General features: G+C 38.1%; 1 protein-coding gene across 4 annotated transcripts in view; it reads left to right on the forward strand.

The window, feature by feature from the left end:
• Positions 1-1,158: 1,158 nt before the first annotated feature.
• The window catches only part of LOC149155618 (LIM domain-containing protein HDR3-like), a 299,537-nt gene continuing 283,596 nt past the window's right edge, over positions 1,159-17,099 (forward strand). For 2 of the 4 annotated variants that reach the window (XM_089445805.1, XM_089445806.1), the window contains exons 1-2: positions 1,160-1,499; positions 6,006-6,160. In XM_089445805.1, the coding sequence (XP_089301931.1) occupies positions 6,047-6,160 (114 nt within the window). In that variant the 5' untranslated portion in view covers positions 1,160-1,499; positions 6,006-6,046. Of the gene's footprint in view, positions 1,500-6,005; positions 6,161-17,099 lie in introns of all 4 variants that reach the window. The other 2 variants (XM_089445807.1, XM_089445808.1) reach the window with 2 other exon arrangements.

The raw sequence follows: 17,099 nt of genomic DNA on the forward strand, positions 1-17,099 counted from the left end.
ATACAATTCCAATATGCATGAGATGTAGAAGAGAAGGAACTCATTAGATTGATCTTAGACATATTTAACATGTTTAAAATGATTAGAATAATCATATGTTTTACAATTTTTTTTGTGACCGTGCACGACTAAAACTAACACAGATCCATCTTAACCCCAGATTTATCAAGCACAGAGAGGGGTCAAATCTCTCGAGGTGTAAACCTCCTTTTTAGTGGAAAACTTGAGAAAATATTTACACCTCAAGAAATTTGATTCGTCGTACTGCTTGATAGTTCCAAAGTTAAAGTAAATTTAAGCTAGTATTTATAAAAAATCATTAATATGTGTGTATGTTAAATAAGAACTAAAAATATCTAACTAATAAATTCAAAAACATTTATATATCATTTTTCTAATAATAAAAAAATTAAAAATAAAAACATTTTTTTTATGTATACTCATTTTAAATCTAAATGTCAAAATATTTTTCATAATACCAACATTCTTACTTTTTTAATTCAACTCAACAACTATAACAATATTAAAATACTTCTTTTAATACTTTTAAAATATAAAAATAAAAATCGGAATAATACTTTATCTATTTAAATTCTCTCGCAAACCATTAATGTAAAAAAAATATTTTTTTCGAAATAATACTTTATCTAACTAAAATCTCATAAACATTTCTAATTTCAGTAAACATTAAACCACATTAACTTTTTTAGTATTAATTTTCCAATTCTTAAACCACATTAACTTTTTTATTATTATTTTTCCAATTCTTAAAGCACTATAATTTTTTAATAATTCATTACTAACCATATTTTCATAATTCATTTATAACCATCATAAACCATCTAAAACGCTATCCAACTTACCTCCTAGAAACATTCTTAACATAGATCACTTTAAATTGCGTTATACCCTTTTTATCATGTTCAACCAATTAGCCTTATCACCTTACTGTTCAGAACCAGAAAACTCAAAATGTGCTTTAGCAAGCACCCAGTGTGTCCAAAAGTGAGAATTCGTTTGGTTTATTTTTATCGTGGTTTGTACCAATCAATCTACTACACATATTAACCACCTTGATGGACTTTTTTATAATGGTTTGCACCAATCTATGTCCTACACATGTTGAGCCTTTTGCTTTATATTGTCAAATACTTTATTGTAATATCATTTTTTTGATGAAAGATGTTCAGACAAGCGATGTGAGGATTTTGACGAAGGCCCCAATTTGCGGGAGCAAGCCTAGTTAGTTCCCTGTTGAGGGGCCTCTGGGACAGCACTACAAAATTCACGGCCCCTCTTACTCCCAATGCTCGTCGTAGATGACAGAATAAATTCTGGATTCGCTATGTAATGATTTGACCGCATCTGTGAACGAATTACACCATCTTTTTTATATTTATACCTAAAATGAGTATGCCCAATATCCTTTTCTCGAGCTCCTGGATAATCATTCCCAAGGTTTAGCTTTTGGGCGCCTTTCGTTCAGGAGGCCCATCGAGGTTCGTTTAATCCCATTGATTCCCTTGAACTTTTGACGAAGAATTAGCTGTCTACTTTGTATATTTTTGTCTGTGAAATTCCGGGATTATGTAAAGCTGGATCTATACATCTTGGATCATGGTGGGGTTTCCTTTATCATAGACTCAATTATAATTAGAGTACAGACACATTCAGATCTTTGGAAGAGTACTGTTTAGAATACTATTTGATGATGAGTCAAATAAATGCGCTGGGTAGGCATTTCAGCTCTCTCTGCTATATCAGTGTTTTGATATCTATTATATGAAATTACGGAGGGAGCTTTGTATACATTATATTTAATGAATTTAAAGGCCAATTCTAGATGTTTGATGAATCAATCACCTGCTTGCATAAATAGAGGAATACCTGTTTGAAGCATGGATTGATGGGTTTTGCATATTCACAGGGATTGGAATTGGGTATTTCGGTAATTATTCTCTCAACATCTCCATAATATTTGGGCCCTGAAATTTACAATTGATGAGCCACCCACCTGCTTTAGCTAGAAGAACACTCATTTGAATTTTGAAGTCACTAATTTGTGGTTGTTGCATAGACAGAGGAGGTTGAATTGGGTCCTTGGCTATTAATTAATTATTCTGTTCATATCTGTAAAATATTCTGGCTTGGAAATTCAGAGTTGATAATTCGTCCACCTGCTTTAGCTAGAAGAATATTTTGAAGCCATGGAGTGATGGTTGTTGCATATACAAAAGATTTTGAATAGGGTCTTCGGTGAATATTCTCTTCCTATCTATATATTATTTTGGAAATCTGCAATTGGTGCACCACCCACCTGTTTTTTAAGCTAGGAAAATGCCCATTTGAAGCAATGGGTTGGTGGTTGTTGCATACTGACAGGAATTTGAATTGGGTCTTAGGCAATTATTCTCGTCATATCTGTTTAATATTTGGCATTTGCAGTTGACAAGCTGCCCCCTGCTGTTTTAGCTAGAAGAATGCCCGTTTGAAGCCATGGATTCATGGGCCTTGCATATTCACAGGAATTTGAATTAGGTCTTATGTGATAATTCTTTTCATATCTGTAATTCTGTATCATATTTGGGCTTGGAATTTACAGTTGATGAACCACCCACCTCCTTTTTTAGCTAGAAGAATACCCATTGTAAGCCATGGATTGATGGGTTTTGCATATTCGCAGCAATTTGAATTGGGTCTTCTGTAATTATTTTCGCTTCATATCTCTATAATTTTTTGGTTTAGAAATCTACAGTTAGTATTTGGGTTTGTACTGCTGGTCTAACGGTCTATTTGAAAGGAGCAAGCATGGAGACCATGCCAAAGAAATTGGGATGTATCCTCTGTTATTTGTGCTAAGAAACATGTAGTGATGTTTGGGCTAAGAAACATGTAACCATGTTTGCCTTCGACCTTAGGCGTGTTTTGTGTTTTGGTTGTAATTTTTACATTGTTTTCTTTTTGTAAAAAAATAGTTTTATAAAATGAAAACACTTAAGAAAAGTTAACGTTTCAACAGTATTTTGCTAAGTGCATGCTACTATCAGTCGAATATATACTAGCAAAGATCCATCTAAACCCTGGTCTGATATGCATCTCAAGTTTGCATATCTCAAATTCCAATATTTAATGCATTTGCCACATGTGGACTTGGGAGATATATCCTTGAGCTTTGCACTCTTGAGGTGCATATCAAGTTAGGTTTTAGACTGGCCTGTTCTAGTGTCCATATTTAATGTACATAATACAGTGTTTAGATTCAATTCAATGTTAAACACATGGAGTGTTCATGGATTCCCTCATCCCCACCCGGACTGCAGATCACCTTGTTTCTCTTCAGTGAGGCTGGATTTTCCTCTCTTATCCTCTTGTATAATTTATTTTGATAGAATGTTGTTTTCGGCCTTATATTGGTCATTGCTTTAGTATCTGGAGGTAGCAAATAAGCTGGGTCCATGTCAGAAGATGTTTCATCAAATTTGAGGGGCATAATTGACTTTATAGATCGTCAATAGAGCTGCTGATTTTGCAAATTTGTAGCAGTATTAGTTTTCATTCACAGCTAGATTCAGGATATTGCATCGCAATATCATAGGCTTGTGTGGAACACATCTAGACCTTTCTTGAACTGCAGAATTTTTGTTTTATTACGATGGCCAGAAAAGATTTTCTAGCATTTCTATGATAGGTAACATGACTGCTGAAGACTGAAATCACCAGATTTAACGTTGAGGTGTGAAAGAGTGGTGAAAATACGAGATTGGTATATAAGCGACATCATGCAATGACCACAACTTAATCTAGTCAAGCGTAAGCTCTGAAATATTTTTCTGGCTGTGTAAGCAGTGAAAATGTTTTTGGAGGTACTATTATAGGCTGAGGGGCTGAGGAGCTGAGCCCTTGGCGCTAACAGAAGTTTGGATATCATCCTGTTTATGGCTTCTTGTACTTTAGTTTCTTTCAGAATTTGAACATGCCAGGACTACTGAATTTCCTTCTCAAATTTAAAATCAAATGAATTCTTGGTTGATGTCAGTTGTTCGTTCAAGGATTCCCTTGATTAGTAGTTCATGTCCTTATGTGCAAGTTTCCTTTTTACAATCCATTAACCATGATACAATTCATGCTTTTCATCCTCTCAAACTGTCATGAATGTATGCAGGTTATTACATTTCTCTTGCACTCTTCTTTTGAACAGGAAACGATGCACCAAGTTGTTAGAAATAGATGAGAAATCCATCTGTTCCTCCTAGCAGGAAATTCTATATCATGCTAGTTATAATGGCTCTTTTGCATGGTTTATTCTAAAATTTAAAAACAGTTTGACGGTTGGTCATTTTTAGTGCTAAAACGGCACCTTGATTAGGCAAGTGAATGAAACTTTAAGTATAATTTAATAATGAATGGAAAAGTGCACTGATGGAAAATATCCAACATTTCTATTATATTCTACATCTAGACCTTTTCTGCTTTTCACGGGCCTTTCCTTCCATCGTTATAACTTTTCTCCCTGTTCAAAATTGGCATTATAACAATGAAATTCCAAGGTTGAGGGATTAAAGGTAAAATATGCAAGCTGGTTTTTATATTTGAGTCCTCATACTTCTCTGAACTGGCTTGTTTTGATGCATCTAAAGTGCAAAGTTGCAAACTCACATATTGTCACGCTTTCTGGTTGTTCCATAAGAAAAGTAACAACATTGACCTGCTTCCAATTTTCTCTTCTTTATTATTTAGACATGGAATGCATTTTCTATATCTCTATTAAATTTTTTTCTTTTACGAGATTTTAAATGTTATATGCCAAAAGTCAAATTGGTCTGAGAATCCTTTGTGCTGAATTACTAAAAGACAGGTGTCTGTCTTTCTACCCAAGTTACCAATATTTTCTCTATACTTTTGATTGAAAAACTAAAAGTTCTTTCGTCTCTGGGTAAAAACCCTAGATAGCACAGTGAGGTTTTTCCTTTTGTCTCGTAAGGTCATGAAGTACTTCTAGATTACAATTTATCGTTACTATTTTTTTCAGTATCTGCTTTATTTTACAACATCAAATATACATTAGATATATTTCTGTCCTCCATGCTATGTTCACATGTAGGCTTGTCCTATGAAGTGGAGAATTTGCATTGCACATATATGTTTTTACAACAGTAGAAAATTGAAGTAAAAATTTCACACAAAGTTACGGATCCTTCTAAATCCAGTGCCACATCTGCACCCAATGTGTACCTACATCCACTCCTAGGATCCTTTGATCCTTTTGGAATCTAGACAATTTGCAATGTGCATATGATGTTCTTACAACAGTAGAAACTTGAAGTAAAAATTTCACACAAAGTTACTGGATCTTTCTAAATCTAGTGCCACACCTACACCAATGTTACCCACATCCACTCCTAGGATCCTTTTGGGATCCAATTCGGATATGCTCTTGTTGGTATAGTGGCAGCCGGAAGGTTTGATCTTAAGCCTAGCCCAGATCACTCCAATGAGTTACCGATCCACCATGGTTAAAAAAATTGTTGATCTATGAAAGATCTTGTCAAACCATAAATTGACAAATCCCCAAATTCTTGAATTCTGAAAATTACTACACCAGGGTCCAGCAACTGATTTCTTTCCACACCCACTTGTGAAATCATGCTTCTGGTGTCTCTGATATAAATGTTTGTATCTGCAGCATATATAGCTGTTGAAAAAGGGTCCTGATGATGAACCACACTTGTTGGTTTGAAATGCGTCGGCCAAAAATTTCTTTTATGTGATTTCTACCGAAAGACTTTGCTTAATTCATTATGGATCACAGAAGCCTGAATACAGAAATTGCTATTTTCTTTATTTCAGCGTCCTAGACTGTTGGTAATATTATATCAATACATGTTGGGTTTCTTCTAGCTATTTCCTATTTACTCTATGAAGTGAATACGTTTAGGAAAACTTTATTTGCTTCTTCTGATTAATTTTTGGCAGCTAATGGCACATTTTTCCAATGATGCATGCAGATCATATTGTTTTGGGTTACGTGCAAAAACAATCACGCATCATGAGGTGGCTCAATAAGATTTTTAAAGGCTCTAATCACAGGATATCAGAGGGCCAATATCAGGGAGTATTTGCAGATGAAGATAGGGTATGGGATATGCCTTCTGGCTCTTTGGTAAATTCAAGCTTTGGCTTTTGTGCTTCCTTTCTTTCATTATTGTGCCCTTATTCTTCTATCTCTGATTAGTAAGAGGTGTTTTTTTTTGTTTCCTCCATTTTGTTTGCTTTACGAACTTTTGTAATTTCCTCATTAGATTGGAAAAAATAAACAGCTTCTGCCACAAAAAACTCCTTTCTTAATAGACTGAGCTTCTCAGCTTGAATTCAATATTCTTTTTTTAGCAATGAAATACCTAAGAAGGCCGATGTGGATTCTCCAGATCAAACCACTTTGAAAGTCAAATGAGAGAATCACAAACAAGGAAATGCACAACTGACTAACAACTAATGAAGTAGGCGTGGGTTCCTTCCCATGGAAGTTGCATTTTTATATTGAATCTATGAACCTGTAGGCTATAGGGTTTAACGTTATTATTATTATTCCCTATTAACGGCTTACAGTTTCAGTTGTTTGGAAAATGTTTATCAAAGTCAGTGAGTGGAGTTTGAGTTTTCGTGAATAAATATTTCCTGTCTATTTATTGTGCTTTGATATAGATGTTTCTAGTTATTATTATCTCGCTGAAGTATTAAACTGGGAGATTTAATTACAATTGGAAATTTCTGCTTGTCATTTGCAATGATACAGCCTTTGTTATGACAATTATAGTCAGAACTGCAACTATCAAATTTGATTTATAAGAATGAAGAACTGGGATGATGTCCTGATCAGTTAAGTCTTGATTTCTAGGAAGTGAAGGTGGACGATTATAACAAAAATCATGATACATCATTATCTGGGATATTGTTCCGGGATGCATATTTTTGCACACACCATTTCCTAGACAAACTGTTCTCCCACTTGATCTCAATAATTTGTCCATGTTCACTCACGCCAACTCCCTTTATGATTTCCTTGGGCAACCTCTAGTGCACATGGCCTTTCTTGTCATATATTCGCTTATGGCAACATCACGAGAGCACTGTACAGTGATATGAGGTTCAACGGTAAGTTTCCCGGGTGTAACCTGCGAGATGAGGGTTCAAATCTCATTGAGTATATATATGACCTGTTGTGTCTTGGCTAGAAGAGTAGGTGACCCCATAGCGGACATCTCGGCTCTTGTTGAGGCATAAGTTTCTTGCTATTGTGCGGCTTGCAGGCGGTTGCACGTAGCCTAGGTTTATAGTGGCAGCCAGTTAGATTTGATCCTGGGTCTGTTCAGGATAATTCTCACCAGTAACCGATTAAAAAAAGAAAAAAAGAAAAAAAAAAAAAACATCACGAGAGCACTTAAGATCATGAGTACTAGGCTATTGGTAGGGCCACTAATGAGGAAGGCTTTCAATTCCTCAAGCATGGTACTCACTCTCTCGACTTCCGCATCACTGGTTCGTTTAATCGTGTTGTTTCCCAAGCTTCCCTATGTCATGGTTCCACAAAGCTGGAGTTAGTTTAGATTCAAACAATTATAGGACTATTATGATTGGAAACACTTTTTCCAAGCTATAGTCCTTCATTTGTGGCTATTTGATGAGTTCAAGAGGAGGCACCTCAAGTCTAGAAGATAGACAAATTTCCACCTAGAGTATCAAACTTCTAATCACATTTCCACACTTCATGCCATTATTGAGGAGGCTTGTTATTGCTTTTGAAAGTCTTTCGCTGTTTTGAATTTGAAAGGTATTCGTCTAAGCCTCAAGAGAGTCCTTATTCCAAAGGTTACTTGACATTGGTATTTTGGAGCAATGTTGCGAACATCAGCATCAGGGTAAAATCGGTAAGGGTCTAGAAAACCAAAATATCGTAAAAATTGGGAAAATATCGGTAAAAATTGGCAAACATCGGCAAACATTGGCAAACATCAGCTATGCCAAAAAATTGCGATTTTATTGCGATAAAATTGGGATGTTTGCAATGCTGTTTTGGAGACCTTGTGATAAAATTGGCATGTTTACAACACTGTTTTGGAGACCTTTTTGGTTTCGATTATGTGACTTTATGAGTCAATTCTTGGTCGTCTCTGCATTTCCCATGGCATCTTGTATTTCATTAGGAGTACAATAGGGGTTCCCTCTTGCATGGGTTCTCTGTGGGATCTACATTGATAAGTTGGGGTCCTTTCACAGAGAGCATATATAGGACATGGATGGTTGTCTTCTTCACCATGTCTTAATTTCCTTCTTTTTGTCAACAACATGATCCTCTTGGTTGCCTCACTCAGTGGGCTCTAGAGACTAGAGATAGATTGGCAAGTTATCCAATTTTGCAATCTTTGACAATTCATGATTTACGTGAGTAAAACTAAGGTTATGATATTAAATTGGTTGAAGCATGCTCTCTTCGATGACCACTTCCTCTTTGGAACTGTAGAGATTAAGATCACCACAACCTATACTTACACTTGAGTAAACTAAGGTTATGATCTTCAATTGGTCATAGTGTGCTCTCTTTGACGTCCACTTTTCTTTGGAGGTATAGAAAGTGAGATCATCACAACCTATACTTGGAGGTTTAGTTTTTAGGGCCTTAGTTTAATGGAAGACATCCTTTTTACCCTTGGATGAACAGGGGATATGGATCCCTTGCCCTACTTAACATACAATGATTTTAGAGGCACATCAAGGATATCTTCCAAGTTCTAAGATGTAGTTCTTTGACACAATCACTAGAAGCATCGTCTTTTATGGTTTTGAGAGAAATTGTGATCTGGTTTGCTTTGGGTTGATTGGGCTAGGATGGAAAGAGCCTAGACCCTTATTTTTTTACTATGCCATCTATTACAAATGAATAGTTCTGTAGTTGACTATCTAGGTGGAGTTTGGAACCCATTCATTTTGCCTTGAAACCATTTCTAAAATTTTCTCTTTCCTTCGAGTCTAAACTTTAGGAGACTCAACTCTTCATAGGGATCGAGATTCAATACCCTTACATAGCTCTATGTTCTTTTGAGGCAACTGCCTCCACAAGCCTCCTTGGGATGGATTGTTGTTGGTTTTCAAAAGCTTCCAAGTTACATTAGTCGGTGGCAAATTCTCTTAATTGACTCTACCCTTTTGGGGGCTCATTAGATGCTCTAGGTCACTTGCTATTTAAATAGGATTTGGAGTCTGGACCTAGTGATTAAAGAGGATATCTACAGGTAGTCCATTCAGATCACTTGGATACAAGATAGCTTTTTATTCTAGGCATTTTTTGCAGTTGATAGGAAACCTTATTATTAGAGCTTTGTATACATACAAACATTGGGTGCATGGCCTTTGGATCCCCCTTGGTTATTGCTATGTTGGCTGTTATGGACTTCAGATTGAGATTGATAACCACAACTCACGACCTAATAGGACTTGCTTACTTTGTGGCTTATAGGAGATAGAATCGAAGTAGCATCTCATTTTTAGATGTCCTATTTTCTATGAGATCAAAGGAAGGTAGTATTATCCTATTAGGACTTGCGTGGTGCCCTCTTCAGATTCTTGTGTTATCTTGACCAAAGATGCCTAGCACTCTTTATGAAGGAGATTTTCAAACATAGATCATAGTCTCTATGTGGATGTATTTGCTAGAGACCATAAGGAAGATCACCTCTTTCTTCCTTGTTGTCTAGTCTACTTGGAGCAACAAATGATAGACAAGGGTTCACACCACTTAGGATACAAGATTAGTGAGACCTTAGGTTTCTTCTCAACAACCTGCTCCACTTGATGGATTGATTAACTTCCTTGAAACATTTGAGGAGCTTCCACTCTAGACCCTAGGAAAGACACCACTAGACCAACATACTCTCTTTGCACAAAGTAATACTCTACAAGTTTGATTGAGCAACCAATCTTCCATTTAGAGATTCCTTCCTTGGTATTGGATGTTAGGAGTGAAAGACGACTGAGGTAGCGGAAGTCTGAGGCCTAACTTTTTGAGGCAACAAAGGGTCAAGAAGCCATTTTTTTGAGGCCACGAGTGGCCTAAAGGGGCACGATCAGGATGAAACAAGGGTGAGTAAGGGTGCAAGGTAGTAGTGAGGTTTGCGGATGTGATTTTGTGGCAGCAAGGGGACAACTACTGTTTGTAAGCCTAGAAGCCATGTTTGATTTGATATCCTTGTTGAGAGATTGTTGACCATTGTAAGATTGTTATATGTGTTGAATCAACCCTACTTTATAGTGGTTGCTTGGGGAATCAACTATTACATGAATTCTTTACTATACTACTTGTGTATTCAATAAAGAGCATCACTATTTCATAGATTGATGAGTACTACAATATTGTTATGAAATACAATTTTTTCAAGTGTTTATTGAAAACCCTAACACCCCAAGAGGGATATTACACATTGTTATTGAATAATGTCTGCCTGCCATAGTTCCATTAGATGTTGGACTTGTAAGTGTTCAATCCAACTAGGGTGCCATAGTGACTTAAATATTTAATATTGATATGGAATGCATCTTCATGGCTATAAAGAATTTGTTGATGACTAAAGAAAAAACTTACTGGTGTACATGGTCTCTAATTTTTATATAGGCCATGTTATTGCAAAATCTAGCATCTTAGTGTAAAGCCTCGCTAAGCAATGTAGATTAAGAGTAACAATAGGATTAGTCACCATTGTCACATTAGCAATTGATCCCCTATTGTTTTGTGTTTGGATACTATCCCCAAAAGGGAGGTTTCACCAACAGATTTTAGGGATTAGATAACCCTAGTGTTCTCGGGCTAAATATCCCCAAGGGTTATACTAATAAAATCACCAAAGGATAATGTTCAATGAGTAAGGTTGTAGGTGAGATGAAATTTAATTTAATTTTTCAAGACAACGAGTTCAAAGGACCCTATGGCTAAATTTAGAGGGCTTATTAAGTGTTGGTGAGGTTGAAATAGGTTCCCAAACACATGTTATCTTTAAATTACAAATCGCTGTTATAAACTAGGGTTTATAATTAACACAATTACAATGTGCAAATTTTATAACAATAACAACAAAATAATATAAAATTGATAATAGACAACTGAGAAACAAAAGCTATTAGATGAATAACTAAGAAATAGACCACAATAATTTTTCAATGGCGGAAAACACATAAAACAAGAAAAACCCTAGATGTTATCCCTAATTAATGGCTGAAAAATTCATGAAAAATTTATATATGCTTTTCCAATTTAGTACATGCAAATCCTAACCCTAGGACTATAAGGTCCTAGGTAAATAATGCCATAAAATGCATATTTTTCCGTAACCTGACCCTAATTTACCTTGGAAAACATAAAATAAAATTAGGTTTTTGATTTTTGTTATTTTAAGGAGATTGGCACAATAGTGGACTAATGCTTTAATCAAGGGGCCAATGGAGTTTAAGGAAAGATTGACCAGTCCGTGTCGACTACCATTTTAGCAGTACACATTTTTGCAAAGGAATTCCATCATGTTCAAGCAGTCAGATATCCAGGATTCATCATCATCATTCGATAGTTTATCAGAGTTGTAAACCTAAATTCTGTAGGTTTATTGTAAATGATGATAGTATGACCGTTTAATTATGTAACAACCTAGGTAAGCCTATGATTTTGGCGACGAATTTCATCCTAGAAGGTTTTTCTTCTCACTGATTATCTGTGTTTCTAAACAGGGATGATCGACAAAGTGTTTCCCTCCAGCCTCACCCCAAAGCTAGGGTGGGATTTATCGTCGAAGTCTTAGGTGTGTCCTAGTGTTTTAGTCTAGTCTTTTGTAAAAGTGTGTTTGGGAATAATTTAAGCACATTTGGCCAAATTATTTTATTACAAAAACACTTGGTCTATACTAGATCATATTGTGTTGCAGAATTGGGTAAATTATTAAGGGTTTATGTCTAAAGGTGTTTTCCTCTTTTAAGGGTTGAATTAATTGTAATATCTTGATGTAAAAATATTTTGGTGCATGGTCCCTCATATTTAAAATATTTAAGGATGAAAAAAATTATTAATACCCTTTAGTGTCAATTAATTAATTTTTTGGCTGATAAATTAAAATCCTAAGCCAAAAAATTAATTAATTTTGAGTAAAAATAATTATTTTTTATTTTTGGTTTCTGTCAAAAAACAACAAAAATATTAGCTAGAAAATGGCCAGAAAAAAATGAGAAAAAATAAATTCTTTCCAAGTGAAAAATATTAAAAAAAAGGAATGTGCACTTTTTAAGAAGGGAATCTCCACGAATCAAGCAAGCAAAAAGTCAAGAAAATATTTTTGCTCCAGAAATTAGGAATTAATTCCCATAAAAATTGTTTTTTAAATGAAAATCGAATTTATGGTCCAAGTTGGTTAAGTGAATGGGGATTTTTCAAGGAGAAAAAGTCAGAAAAAATATTTTGAACCAATAAAAAAGGCATCATCAAGGAATTTAAATTTTTTCTCAAGCAATCAACGATGGAGATTATTTTGACATGGGTCAAGCATTTAATCAACCAAGATCAAGTCAAATTTGTGCACTTTCATGGATCTAGCCATTTTTCACTTGGAAGAGTCTCTAGAGCTCTCATTTTTTCAATATAAGGAAGCATATGCTCTTCATTGTAAGAGATTCAATTTTTGGATCGTGTACTGGCTCTCGAAGCTCTTGTAATTTTTCTAAAATAATAATAATGCAAAAGCTGGGGTTTTCATTGTTGGTGGTGTTTCTCTCCTACTTTTAATGCTCTAATGAATAATATTGTAGAAGTTGTTGATCATTAGCCTTGTGGAATAACTTATTGCACATGTATCTTGCGTTGATTATTGGACCTAAGGTGGCATTTTGATTTAATTGAATTAGCAGGTATCTCTAATTCTTAAGGATTATATTGCTATTTTATGTCTTTATTGATCTAACAACTTGATCTTCTTCTTTTTTTTTGTTGTTTATCTGAATATGACTACTCCTATATTGATACAAAAATATGGTTACAGAGAGGCAGAGGCCTTGAGAGTTCTAGCCCATGAGACGGCATGCTTACAAAAATCGCTTAAGAAATTGACCAAAAGACCAGCATAATGACTTGCTTTGAGACTTAAGATAACTGAAAACAGTAACGGAGTACCGAGACAAAATGAAAGGAACAGCGCAGCCGCTACCAAGACAGTGACCCATTAACATATTGAACAAAAACAGGAGTAAGCCGCCCACGCAGGGGAAACCGGCAAATCCGAAATTGAAAAAGACCTGATTCTGAGAGCTGAAAACATGAAAAGGCTGTGAATCCGGAAGGGAGTGAGCAACTTCTTTCAGCAATTGAACAAAAATCATAAGGTGCAGACCTGATCAGTCTTCATGCGATGTTGGAGGCGATTCTTCAACAATGCGGCAGCCAAATTGGTCTGGGTCTTCACACTCAGAGGGTCAGCCCTCTTTTCCTGAAGGACCCCCGCTTGCAGGAGCGCTCGGACCGGCTTGGAAGGTCGAATCCAGAGTTGTAGAGCCACCTTGGGTATTTCTCTGAGTATTCACATTCTGCGAGGTATCAATCTGGTCTTCCATTCTTGGTACCAAAGGATGTCCTGGACTGTCAGCCTCCAAACCCGCAGAAGCCTCGCACAACTCGATAGTAACGGAAGCGATGAAGGAGGAGTTGCCAAGGGTGCATGGGAAGCGGAAGCGAGCTGTATGAGAATTGGGATGGAGAGAGCACTCTTCGGAGAAGAATTGCCCTCGACCTCTGCCGCGTCCGCTTCTAGTCTCAGGGTATCTTTCAAAACGAAAATCCGAAGCCTCTGACGAAGGGTCCGAGGTTGTGGAGGAAGGCTGGCGGGAGACTCGGCCTCGGGAGCTGCCTCTTTTGCTAATCATCCTTGTGCGCATTCTTGGCATCTTGAAGAAATCTGGGGGAACTGAACAGACAGCCGTGGATGGGACTGAGAGGGGGCGACCGAGGGAGTTGCAATGAGGATTGTTTGAAGCATGAAAGCCCATACGAATGTCGTTGCCTTGATTCTGAGACCGCCAATACCCTGGACTGTCTTCCACCTTGCTGAACCAACAAGTGTAGAAGGGAGGAGTGGGAAGGAATAACAAGCAGAGCATCATTACCAATATACTAACACACCTGCAAGAGGGAGTGAGCTGCATTATTGCATCATTTATGTTTACGGACTGTGACATTAAATCAATTCTTGTGCGATGTCGGCTGGCACTTGTGATGAGCCACGCGCCCTTCCTTCGCGCCGCCAGCGTACTGATCTCTCGGCTATGCACCCACATCCGGGGGTGATGAATCCTGTTGCACCAGAGAAGTGCAATCTTGTGTGAGTTGTACATCATTGGATTCACTTAAAGGACCTGAGAAAAATAGGAGCTGCTGATTGACTCCCTGATTAGCCAATCTGTCTGCTACCCTGTTGGCCGATCGCCGAATATGTTTGAAAGTAATGCTTCTGGAAGTCCTGAGCCATTCCTCTATTTGTTCCAATCTACTCAGAAGCCGCCAACTTGAGGCAATCTTTGCTGCTGAGGTACCTGAGTGAATCCTTCTGGCTGTTGCTATTAAGATTTGAGAATCCCCTTCTACCTCAAGAGGGAAAAAGTCTTCCTTTTCTGCTATGCATAGACCTTTCCATAAACCTTCAAGTTCTGCAGCGTTGTTGGTATCTTTGCCAATTGACCCATGATATATGTACAGTGCTGAACCAACTTCATTTCTGAAGACACCACCATAGCCAGCCGGCCCAGGATTCCCCTTAGCAGCCCCATCGAAGTTCAATTTGTAAGATTGTGACGCCGGGGGAGTCCAGTTGAGGGGAGAAGTAGTGCTGATTGGGGGACTAGTTTTGACTTGAGCTAAGAAAGTGAGGTCCATATTCCAATCTCTCAGGATGAGGCGTTCTTGAGGAGAGTCTGGCAGGTCCGAATCTTGCCAATGTCTTAGAGCAAGAGTTTCCTGCAGATTTTGTTTGAGAAGGAGCCATAGGGTATCAAGTGTCTTGCTAAGATTGTTGAAGGTTCTATTATTTCTTTCCTTCCATAAGATCCAATAGACAAAGCCCGGAATGAGGCTCCAAAGTGAGTTGAGAAGAAGGCTTTGGAAAGGATGTCGAGGCCAGTTTCTGATGGTGTCTGTGATATTTCCCACACATCTGCCCGTTCTTCTATTGCACTGAGCAATTCTCTCCCACAGCTGTGCTGCTAGTGGGCAGGTATCCAGGAGATGCAAGATGGTTTCTGAATTGAGATTACAATTAGGACACCTAGAAGGTCCATTAAATCCACGCTTTTGAAGATTATCCCAAGTAAGGATTCGCTACTTGCTCAGAAGCCATAGAAAAGTGGAAACCTTAGGCCAGATACCAGGTTGCCAAATCTGATCCTTTGTTGTTTGCATGGGTTGATAGAGGAGTTGGTATGCTTCCTTGGTGGTGAACATACCTTTTGGCGTGTGTCCCCATCGCAGTTTGTCCTTTTTATCAGAGTATTTAATTTTCCTGAGATTTAACTCCTGATCGATCTCCTCATATGTTTCCTCCTGCCAATTTGCCTGCCAGGTGCTGGCTGATCTCCAGAGTTGAAAGTCTTGTGGGGAGTGCCGCTGCCAAAACTAATGAACATGGATTTGGTTAGTTTGCTGCATCGAAGCTTGCCAGTTGGGTTTGTGGAAGAGAGAGGCTAGTTTAGGGAGCTGTTGCCAAGAGTCCTTCCAAAATCTAGCTGTAGTGCCCGAATGGATTTCCCAAAAGCTGTGCGCTTGAATGAAGGCACTATGTTGCTTGGCAACATTCCAGATCAACGAGCCAGGAGTTGTTGTGCTGATTCTGATGAGATCGTCCCATTGACTGCCTGGCGCGTATTTTGCTTGCCAGAGACGTGCCCAAGGAGTGTGTGGTTTGGAAATCCAATTCCACCAGATACAGGCTCCCATTGTATTGTTGTTGTGAAGGGGATCCCTCAAACCTAGCCCACCAGCTGATCTTTGTAGACAGACCTCAGTCCATTTGACAAGAGCCCATTTCCTGTTGAGTCCCGCGGACCCCCAAAGAAAGTTTCTTTGAAGATTACAGATGTTCTTGAGAACCCATTTGGGAGCTGCCAATATAGAAAAAAGATAAAGGGGCATAGCTTGGAGAACGGATTTGATTAGGGTGAGCCTGCCAGCTATGTTGAGTGAACGGAAGGTCCATGAAGAGAGCCTTGTTTCTAGCTTATCAATGAGGGTTCTCCAGGAGGTGTGTTTAATAGCAGAGTCCAGCAATGGAGCTCCCAGATATTTCGAAGGAAGCGCGGCTATCTGGAAGCCTAAAATCCTGGCAATGTTCCTCTGAGTTAGGGTGGGAGTATGGAAGAAGAAGAGCTGGGACTTGGAGGCATTGATGGATGTTCCTGAGGCTTCAGAGAAGAGATTGAGCAGGGCTTTAAAGGCAGAGGCTTCTTGAGCTGACGGGTGGCCGAAAAGCATAGTGTCGTCGACAAACTGTTGATGGGAGATAGGGGGGAGACCATGAAGGGAGATGCCCTTTATAGAATGGGATGAGATGGCAGAATGAAGGAGGCGACTGAGGCCTTCGACCATGAGAACAAAGAGGAAAGGGGATAGGGGGTCACCTTGACAAATGCCACGGGAAGGACGAAAGGGGGCAGAAGGAGAGCCATTAAGCAGGATGGAGAAGCTAGGTGAGGAGATGAGGTTCATGATCCACCGAGTCCAAGTAGCGCTGAAGCCAAATGCCAATAACATCTGATTGATATAATTCCAGCTGAGTTTATCAAAAGCCTTGGAAAGATCTAGCTTAAGAATCATACCTGGCTTTTTTAATAGCTTGAGAGAGTGGATCACTTCATTTGAGAGAATGATGTCGTCCATTATCTGGTGCCCTTTGACATATCCAGTTTGCTCAGGCGAAATGAGAAGAGGGAGAAGAGGTTTGAGCCTGTTCGCCAAGACTTTGGATATGAGCTTGTAAATGACGTTACAAAGTGCTATGGGCCTGTATTTGTCAGGCGTATTGGGTTCATCCACT

This window comes from Pinus tabuliformis, chromosome 9 (assembly GCF_031772625.1).
Source record: "Pinus tabuliformis cultivar Carrire ecotype Pingquan chromosome 9, CPIR1, whole genome shotgun sequence".
NCBI classification, from domain to species: Eukaryota; Viridiplantae; Streptophyta; class Pinopsida; order Pinales; family Pinaceae; genus Pinus; species Pinus tabuliformis.